Source organism: Penaeus monodon, chromosome 2 (assembly GCF_015228065.2).
Source record: "Penaeus monodon isolate SGIC_2016 chromosome 2, NSTDA_Pmon_1, whole genome shotgun sequence".
NCBI lineage: Eukaryota > Metazoa > Arthropoda > Malacostraca > Decapoda > Penaeidae > Penaeus > Penaeus monodon.
This window is the reverse complement of record NC_051387.1, coordinates 2,914,524-2,925,556: the sequence shown is the minus strand read 5'-3', so window position 1 is coordinate 2,925,556 and position 11,033 is coordinate 2,914,524. Positions and strand designations below refer to the sequence as shown.

The following is an 11,033-nucleotide window of genomic DNA, read 5'->3' as shown; positions in this document are numbered from 1 at the left end:
TAAAAAAAGGGGAATACCTGCCCATGGCCCCGGGCCCGTTGGGAAGGCACAAACAGCCTTTATCCTTTTTCACCCGGCTTACACTTAGGAGGTGGATAGCAAAAGGGGTTTTGGTGAAGGGACAGAAAGGGAAAGGGGGAAGGGAAAAAAAAAAGGCCATGCAAATTGTGAGCGAGGGCTGAGCCCCAAAGGGTTTGGGAGTTCCCCACATGGGCCCAGTTCCGCCCCCAAGCCCCCCCAGAAAACAAAGGGGAAGGGAGGGGGGGGGGAGAGAGGGATGAGAAAAGGAGAGGGGGAGGAGAGAGAGAGAGAGGGAGTGAGACGAGAGAGGGGGAGGAGAGCAGAGAGGGGGAGGTGAGAGCGAGAAGAGGGAGTGAGGAAGAGAGAGAGAAGGGATATAGAAGAGGGAGGGTAGAGAGAGGGGGGGAGGAGTGAGAGAGAGAGGGATGAGTGAAGAGAGAGGGGAGGAGAGAAGAGGGTTTTTTTTTTGAGTGAGAGAGAGAGAGGGAGTGATGGAGAGAGAGAGAGGGAGTGATGGAGAGAGAGAGAGGGAGTGAGAGAGAGAGAGGGGGAGTGAGAGAAGAGAGGGGAGGAGAGAGAGAGGAGAGAGGGAGGGGAAGAGAGAGAGAGAGAGGAGGGAGTGAGAGAGAGAGAGAGGGGAGTGGAGGAGAGAGGGGTGAGAGAGAGGAGAGAGAGGGGGAGGGGGGGAGAGAGAGAGGGGGGAGAGAGGGGAGAGAGAGAGAAAGAGAGAAAAGAGAGAGAAAAAAGAGAGAGGAGAGAGAGAGAAAGAGAGAGAGAGAGGGGGGGGAGAGAAAAGAAAGAGGAGAGGGGGGAGAGAGAGGGGGAGAGGGGGAGAGAGGGGGAGAGGAGAAAGAAGAAAGAAAAAAAAAAGAAAAAAAAAGAAAGAAAGAGGGAGGGGGGGGGGGAGGTACTTGCTTTCCCATCTCCTTTCTTAAAATTTTCCCCTTCTTTGCATTCATACTTCAGGGATGTGATTTATGTTATAAGATAGCCTACTCAAATGTGTACCATTTCTCATAATCCTACATAGGAAGTGGAGGAAAGGGAAAAAGGGAGGGAGAAAGAGTGAAAGAGTGAAAGAAGAAAGATCAATTAGCATCTTTTCAAAGTTAAAACTTTAAAAAAACTCTGAAGGGCTAAATAAATGCACTTTCATACACCGATATATTAATCTTTACTGTAAACCTTTCTTAAACCTGAAATATTCTATACAATTTGCATTGATGCATTGCACCGACTGTTGCCAAAGAACAGTCTTAATCCTAGTCTAACCCAAACATTGATGCACTGCACCAATTTAAAAATCTATAAATTTACACAAATAAGCAAAAGAAAAATTCAAACATACAAACAAAAATATCAGTATATCAATTCTAGTACGCTGAGTATACTGTGACACACTATATATAAAATATTACACATTAACAATACATATACATTTATATATAAACATGTATATATGCAATCTGAGTCTTACGTAAACATTATGTGCTTTAGTCTTTAGTTCAAGTGCATATGACAGTAAAGGACTTTTCTTTCTGTGCTACAGATTTGCATGTTAATACTTAAGATTAAATCATTTCATTCCCCTTTCCTTTATTTACAAAAATTAAATACTAAAATTATTCTGATATTTGTTAAGGGAAGATACAGTCATCCTACTAAAAATAATATCATGCACTTACAACCCAAAAAAGTTAAATTACAACTTATATTATTGGGAATAATTAATTACAACACTAGTAAATGCAACAAACAACTCTTCAAAGCACACTGATGAACCTCTTACATACTGGCATTTAGTACATCCATATGTTCAGCACCATTTACAGTCTATATAATTTACATAGTAGCACCCTGGTCTTCCAAACAATTTATAAAGTATTTGCAATTGGAATATAAAGACAGAGATAGGCACTCATATCTGCAATGATGTTTTAACAAGGAATACTTTTACAAAACATATTTTTTTCCTATGAAATTCCAACTTAAAAAATCCAATAGGTTATCATACAAAAATTTTGAAACTTTATCTAAAGGCTTTATGGAAAATCTAGACTGATATACTGCCCTCTCTAAACTTGGTTTTACCAATTAATACATTGGCAAGGACTGACGCTCCCTCTTTCTCATAAATTTCTTGTACTTCCTTTAGTTTCTCAGTTACATTGTCTTTGGATCCAATAAGAACGCCCTTTGCACCAAGACCCTCAGCAGCTTTATGGTAGTCGCAGTACTGAAATAAAAAAAATAATTACTAATTGTATAATCATATATAGACCTTCTGAAGTAGGTATACAAAACATCTAATTTTCCTAAACATACAAAACAGACAATCAGATATAATGGACTGTAATAAGCAATATACACTCATTTATTCTTCAGGTTCAGAACATTGTATCAACCTTCAGACAATCCATTCAAATGACAATCCAGTTATTACTTACTGCTAAAGTGCATGCAACACTGGATCCGAACATGGGAACTTGCTCTCGTGCAATTTGAGTCCAGCCTGCATCATTTCCAACAAGAGCAATGACAGGGGTTTTGTGGCGAGTGTATGTGTCAAACTCTGATAACGAGTAGCCTAAGGATCCATCGCCGTAAATAATCCAGACCTAAGGGAGATAAACAGTAAGAATTAATGAGATGTTTTCAGCATGAAATTAAACATGAGGTTCAAGAAAGCCAGATAACCATAATCAAAATCATGTCAAAATCATCTGTTTCTGTGAGGTAATGAGTGAGAGAGAGAGAGAGAGAGAGAGAGAGGGAGAGAGAGAGAGAGAGAGAGAGAGGAGAGAGAGAGGAGAGAGAAGAGAGAGAGAGAGAGAGGAGAAGACGAGAGAGAGAGGGAGAGAGGAGAGAGGGAGAGAGAGAGGAGAGAGGGAGAGAGGGAGAGGGAGAGAGAGAGAGAGAGAGAGAGAGAGAGGGAGAGAGAGAGAGAGAGAGCAGGATTGGGGGAAATAAAGAAAGAGAAAAACAGAAACCACTACTCTGCTTGAAATAACTTATCAGACTCTTAAAACCCACCTGAGATTCTGGCCGGCATAGCTTGGCTCCCAGAGCAAATCCTCCGCCGACACCAAGAGTCCCAAAAGCACCAGGATCTAGCCACATGAGAGGACCACGGGGGCTGGGAAGGAGCAGATTCATTTGGTAACTAACAGGTGTTCTTGTGATTTGCAATACTGAAATCTCTTTATTTCCAACTGATACTTACACCTGCATGAAATCTTTAATATACAGCAGTTTATATAAGTTAATATAAGTTAGAATACTACAAAATAAAATAAAATAGTTGTAGCTATCAAAACTCCTTCATTTTTGTCATAGTAACCATTATTCCACATTTTGGGGGAGAAAAAAAAAAAAAAAAAAAAAAAAAAAATCAAGGTAATTACTTCATCAATAAAAGTTATTTGTCATATATCACATTCATTATCAATTGATTTTTTTTTTTATATGGTAAGTTTTGCACTAGGGACCACCCATAAAATCATCAGATCTAATACAAGTTGGCTCAGGGTACAATTACCATTGTCTTCCACTTCCCTGAATAAACTCTGATTGACCTACAAAAGGTCACTGCCCTGTTGTTTTGACAGGAAGATGATAATAATTTTGATAATTATTTAAATAATTGTACCAAACAATGAGTGGTTTGCATATTCTTAAACTATGATGCCTCCATAGAATAAGTTTAATCAACCTGGATTCTGAGAGTAAAAACATATGAACATCTCTTGAGTCAATGTGTATTTTTCCTGACAAAGGAGGATACAGCAGGTCTATACTCAATTGCATCCCCCACATTACAAGAGTATATTTTGTGTTTTTTCTGTTTGCACAACCCTTGCAAACTATTATCTTTTGTGGAAAATCCTGACCATTTTTTAAGTGTCTGGGGAGTGAGAGATGGCTGCTAATGTCTTCTGCATACTAAGTAGTCAATCAAAACAACTCGTTAAAAATTGGCTCACCGAAGGATGTAAGCAGCCGTTGCCACAAAGTCTCCTCCATCAGCAACAAGGATAGCATCAGACGGAAGCAGTTCCTCAAGCTCCATAAACACTTCATCGGGTTTAGATGCATCTCGGGTATTTCTTCAGACATCTGTAAAGGAAAGTTTCTTACTAAGTCATGAATACACTCAAAAGCATCAAGTTTCAGTTCACTTCTAATGTCCCTAAACCCTTTTAGCATAAAAAAAAAAAAAAAAAAAAAAAAAAAAAAAAAAAAAAAAAAAAAAAAACATTACATATAAAAACATATAAAACAGACATCTGTCAAAAGTAAAACGTACTTGCCACTAAGGCTCAAATATTCACATCACAGTAAACGTTCCCATAGAATAATACACTTCTTATTTGTTATTTCTTTAGCTCATCCTTTCTCTGAGAGTGGAGACCCTTTCCGGGTCACAGTTATATCCAGTTAAACCAGCTGCAAGGTCTCTCATGAATGTTCCAACATCACCCAAAACCCGCAACAGTTGGCTCCAGAACATGTCAGCATTCTGTAAGCACAGGAGGACTTTTACAGAGCTTTTTTAAAAGATCATTATATAAGTAAAGGAATGCATGACTATGTAAATCTAGTGAAGCAAATCAAAAAAGCTAAATATAATCAATAATCTTCCAGTTTCACAATTCCTTCTTTGATTATTTTCTCACTTTCATAAATATACCTCATGAACATTCATTTTATTGTAAATTTTTGGGACACATGGATTTAAAATTTAATGAACTTTTGCCAACACATAGTTCACCTTTTCTCAAATAACTTTCTCAGTGATTTCCATGAACCACAATTCTTCTACTAAAATTATCACCATTAAGTACCCAGTTAAATTAAATGAAAAGACAAACCTTGTATAGTTGTTCCTTGTCCTGTTAACAGCAAAAATTTTTGGCTTTACGTCCCAGGGCCCTTTCCATAAGACAGCCTGAAGTCGCACACTGCACCAGCCAAGATAATGACATCTGTTTCCTTCAATGCATCGCGTCTTCTCTGGCGCATCTGAATGGTCACTCTTCTGACCTACATATAGCAATGAGGTGATCACATTTATATTTCATAAAATAAAGAGAGTTTTAATCAAAGGTCTTTGCAAGCATTTCAAAGAGGAGCATCTAATATTCTATAGAATTCATGGGTAGTACGAAAAGAAAGAAAGAAAAAATCAAAAATCAGTTAAGTACTAATTTTGTCCCTTTAAAAGCCCACGGGACATGCCCCAAGGAAGCAAGGGATCCCAAGGGTTTTCAAAGAACGTTTGTAGATCTTCAGTGGCGTTGGTGGGAGAGTTGCCTGATTTCCCAACCCACAATAACTGGCTTCTTTGCCTTGGAAACTATGGCACACACTGCTGAACTGAAAATCCATGTACAAACATGAGTTAAAACTCGAACATATGTATAGTTGAGCAGATTTCAAAAAAAAACTCATCTTCTAATTTTGATAACTCACCCAAACATGGTTGGCAAAAGGAATTTTAACCCTGAGAGGCTTGGTGTCCTGAGGATCCCATGTCCAGCAAAGAGATTGTCAAGGTAGTTACCAAGGTACCTGCAAAAAAAAAAGTAAAATCCTTTTAAATTAACCTTCCACAATATATCAACTTTAGCCGGGTGATATCAAATTCAAATTTAATGGGATGTCCAATGTTCAATAATGATTCAATGTAATTATAATAATGCCATATGGTATAAGGAAGGGACACAATGCAAACCCAGGTTAATGATAGAGCGGGAAAGGGAGAGAGAGATATTCATGGACTAACACAAAATACAAATGTGAACCTGAACAAGAAATGAACATTCACTGGCTTCAACAGACTGCAATTTGTTGTCCAAAGTAAAATACTTGATAAAGGGACTATGAGTACTAGAAGGCATCATTATTCAAGAATTTCAATATAAATGCCACAAGCTAAAAAAATCCTCAGGCATCCCATAGGAAACAGAATAAAGTGCAGTGGAAGGAAGAGCAAAACCATAAACCCAAGGCTGTAAATAAATTCAGCAGGGGTGTAATCATCATAGCCATAGTAAGAAGGGTGGCAACTCCAATGACATTGAAATTTGAAACCAAAAAGCTTACCGGGTCTAAACTAGTTACAAGTACGTCACATTCAGTTTTTAAATTCTAACCAGGCTTTAGGTGAGTGGTACATCTGAAATGAGTAGCAAAGATTTTTTTTTTTACATATACTAGACATAAAAAAAGAAAAGCGGCTAATCTAAAGGAACTTGATATTTACAAAAAAATTTAAACATTGCCAGGAACATGGACTGTCAACATAAACGGCAACAATTTAATGGAATATAAACATTTGAAACAAAGTGTAATAACATACTAAAGAAGATAATTACAAAAAGCCCAATTGTTTAACATACATTAAATAGGAAGATTATAAACTCATTAACAAGCACAAGACGTGACAAGTAGTGTAAGAAAAGACTGATAATGATTATCATGTGTTTCTTATTACAGTTTTTTCACAGAGTAGCTGCTAATTAGACATGATTTCAAACTGGATTTAAAAGCTACCTAAAATACCTTTTGGTTTGTTTTTGGAGAAATATTATTGAAAAACTGCTCCATGATAAATGACATGGCTTTGGAACTGGAAAGATGAAAACCATTTCTCACGGAATAGGCATCGTTTGCAGTGTTAAAAAAGTTAAGGAATTATATTCAATTGAGGATTATTGGTGTATCATTACTTACAAAATTGGCCTTTAACCATTTGCTTGGAGGTTTAAATGACGTGTGTTGCTCATGCAAAGGCATTCACCCATGAGCAGTAACTTTGAATTATCATCCTGAAAGTCTCTTATGTACTACAGTTTCTTCCTCACTCACACTCACACTCACACTCACACTCACACTCACACACACTCACTCACTCACTCACTCACTCACACACACACACACACACACACAAAGTTGTAAGGAAAGATTTGATGAAGCCTAAAGTTCATTTCATGAAAAACTAAAGTAAACTCTCTCTTTATTTTAGGACTGGGAATATGGTGAGGCGGAGGTACAATTTAGTATAATCTTCATGTATAAGTTGATATCACATTATGATATGGATGCTTGTGTTCAATCTATTTAATATCCTTTGTGACATATCCAAAAATCACATTAAGACATGAATAATAGTGTTTAATCATTTTTAACATTCATTTGGCACCTCCCTCCATTTGCAAGTCTCCTCCTTAAATGCATTCCGTTAAACCATAAAAACCCCAAAAATATCACAGGAAAAATCTGTTCTGCATCACCACCAGTTCACAATCTTCTGCATGAAGGACTTCCCCTCCCCTTGACCCCAAATTCCTTGAAACCATGTGGTATGGATACAACACATCAATGGGAAATTCAATAAACACTGGACCTGGAAGTATAAAATAAAATAAAGCTCCTTTTATTTGTATGAAGGGAAACTATATGAAATATCAAACTGAGAAGGCATGTTGAAAACTTAAATAATTTTTAGAAATGTTAATAATGATGAATAACTGGGAAAGTCAGAAGGAGACATACCTCTTCCCACAAGATCCTTACCTGGCGTTCCACTCTGGGGCCCCTTGCAAAGCTCGCCGGACGATGGCACGATATCTCTTACTGAGGTGACAGTTGCACAGTACTTTCACAGAGGCTTAAAGAGTGACATCTGATCTATATCCTGAAGAGTCCTCGCCCTTCAAGATAGAGGCAGCAGCTCCACCTAGTAAAGTAAATCTACATGAATTGTGAGTATATAAATACATATACAGACACTCCTAGGGCTTAAAAAAAAGGATAGGTTCTTGGTGCTTGTCTCCAAGTCCAAATGTATTTAAAAACCATCATTACTCTTGGCAATACTGAATACTGTATACTGCTTCATAACAATAAATGAATAAACAAAATAAATTAATTTAAGAAAAAAGGGTTATTCAAAACATCTACATTTTAGTAAAGCTCAATACTTCAAACCCAAAATAATAGTGAAAATAAGATAGAAATTGGGAATTTTTTCTATAAATAGATAAACTAATAGTCACTCTTAATTTCCATAAAACCACAGATGAATTATAAAGTATACCAAATCAATACCAATTTTGGAAGCTTATGATATTCAAGGAAGCCTGATATTAATATATGGCCAGCTTGGTAAATGACATAACCTGATTTAGAAACCCATAATGAATTATAGATAAAGATAGTTATGAAAATAAATCAAATTTTAAATAAGTAGTTTTCAACGAATGTGCAGTATACATGGCACTCTACATTTATGGTACTGGAAAAATTAATAGATTGCTATTGTAAAACCTAAAATAATTTACAACTAAGTTAAAAACCTGATACAAAGACATTCATTCAACATTTTCATTTTAAAAAATGGGAAACGAGAACATTAAATCTGATGTTATATTTCATTCTAAATAAAGCATAAATCAATATTTTACCAATTAGCAGAACAGGACTCTCTGCCATCTGAGCATTCTTTACAGCTGTAACAGTATTGGTTAGTCCAGGGCCAGCGGTAACAGCTGCAACGCCAACAGTGCCAGACATACGGGCAACAGCATCGGCAGCAAATACTGTTGAAACCTGTAATGGAAAGGCATCAAAATATATATAACTTTCCAATGTACCTTCTTCATTGTCTTAATATGACAAAAAGAGAGATTTTATGTTAACTATTCCTAAACTTTAGCTTCACATCTTTATTGTTGCATGACCCAACTTACCTCATGTCGTGTGTTGTGTCAAAAGATGCGTATTCCAAGCTTTTCTGATGCAAGAGGATGGGCGAGATGTGGACCCCCAGGTAAAGTAAAGATGTAACGTATTCCATGAGATTTTTAAAAATTCTGCCACAAGTTCACCTCCAGGCGTTTATTTTTTATCAACCTAAAACAACAAAATCACTTGACAATACTATATTTTACATGGAAAATTAAAAGGCAAGCATTCTAAAAGGGAAAACAGGTCAAAATATATTGGTTTAAGATTCATGCCTCTTAACTCAGAAAAAAAAAATTTTCCAATTATCATATTTTCTCTTTACTAAAATAACAATTTAAGACTCTGAACATACAGATACAAAATTTCCGCAAAACAAATCATCTATAAGTCATAATATATTTTGCCCAAAATCATCAGGCCAACTCAACAATGAAAGGATGCACTTTATATATAGTAATTCTTACCCCTTAAGGGTTAAAACAATGAAAAATCTTTCACTTCAAAGAAATCAGCCCATCACCGTCTACTAACCTTGTGCGTCCAGATGAAGGGGAGGGGGGAAGTAAGAGGGGTACCCCTCGATGCCAAACCCTATCACAGCCGTAGATGTGAAAAGGGTTATGTAGGCCACCATCTGGTCATCCATCTTGACTCTTGTCCAAGTGCTAAAGTAATCACTCATGCTGAAAGAATATAAGGCGTAAGCATGAGTCAGAAAAATCAATAATACTAAAACTGTTCAAAGATAACATATAGGTTATCAATATTCTTTATATGTTTTCTAGGTTGAATTATTAATCTGCACTTCCTTTCTTAAATGATGAACCGATGCTCAATAAAAAAAGGAGTGTTTACTTTAATGTCTGTAAATAAAAGAGTAAAATCTACTGCAACTAAAGGTAACCCTTCAATTGCAATATCTTACTCATGTCTATATCAAATCATTTAATCAAAATATGAAAATAAAAATTATATATATAATGAATACTCCTTTTTCTCTACACACACAACTAGCAAAAATTGATGTTTCCTGTCAGAAAAACAAATAATCTTTTGAAAGCATGTGGCAACACCCCATACAAGTGAAAGAAATTGGCCAAGAAGAAAAAAAGAAACTACTAAGCACCCTAACTATATGCTAAAGATGTTTACTCTCTATATACTACACTGAAAATTGTGACTTTAAATGCCAGCTAATCACTTTCACTCACTCAGTTCTTTATCTCTTTGTAAAAGGTGTTACAAATTTCTGTTACTCGATATTTCCATTTTTTCTGCAGAAACATCAACTGATGCAAGCCACCCACTGCATATCATTATTAGTCATGAAATTATATAGTCATGAAGATAGAATATATACCAAATTAGTAGGAAATTACATCACAAAAACCCAAAAAGTTAGTTCATATTAATGGGGCTTCTACACAATACTTTTTGGACAAAGCTTACCTATTCTAGTAGTAGGCCAAGAAATCCCAAAGTCATAAAGTTTTACTATCACATAATAAATATTATATAGAATAGCTGTTAAAAAACACTTTGAAATAAAAGAAAGAAAAATACAAATATCCTCATCCCTGTTCTACAAACCAAACTCATGCAGTCTCTTGTGTGGATCAAGAACCAGGGGCCTCCCATGCTGATTGAAAGTTCACTGAGATAAGATATGTTTTAGTTTTATATCTTCTCCCCAGTCCAGATAATGGCTAACCATCATTAATGCTTATAAAGATAGGGCTCCTTACCATACAGAAAGTACTCATTTTTAAAAGTTACTCATAGTGGTCCTTAAATATAATATATTCATATAAAAGGGACTGCAGTATACTTCAATAATGCAATTTTTTCTTGTTTCTGGTACTTCCATACTCAAACAAAGCACTAATAGCAAATGCCACTACAGCTTAACAAAAGATCTTCTCCAAAGTCAAATATATGGGTGGGTGCTTCACGTGCATGGTGATGTGAAGCGATGGTGTGGTAGCCTAGATAGTGTTAAGTGCTTGCATGCCTTCTCGCTTGCAGCTTCCACCCCTGGCTAGCCCAGTGCGAAAAGGAGCAGCTTCGCATAAGTCTCCCCTGCCAGGGCACAGCCTCTCCATCATTAAGACTTTGCAGTGCCTCCTCGTGGCCACCCATGGGTAACTGGGTACCCCGCGGTCCCAGGCTAAATCTGTGGGGGACTGGAGCAGCAGGAGGCCCAGAGGTACGGAGTATGGCCCCCCGGCGTGTGGACACGCTCGGTTCGTACAATCCTGCCC

The 11,033-nt window shown here is 36.8% G+C and overlaps 1 protein-coding gene across 1 annotated transcript in view; it reads right to left on the bottom strand.

Moving 5' to 3' along the window:
• Positions 1-1,173: 1,173 nt before the first annotated feature.
• The window catches only part of LOC119580162 (2-hydroxyacyl-CoA lyase 2-like), a 21,557-nt gene continuing 11,697 nt past the window's right edge, over positions 1,174-11,033 (bottom strand). Inside the window, exons 12-14 of the mRNA XM_037928131.1 lie at positions 3,055-3,157; positions 2,469-2,639; positions 1,174-2,257 (exon numbers count right to left, since the gene is read on the bottom strand). Coding sequence (XP_037784059.1) covers positions 2,075-2,257; positions 2,469-2,639; positions 3,055-3,157 — 457 coding nt within the window. The 3' untranslated portion in view covers positions 1,174-2,074. The remainder of the gene's footprint in view (positions 2,258-2,468; positions 2,640-3,054; positions 3,158-11,033) is intronic.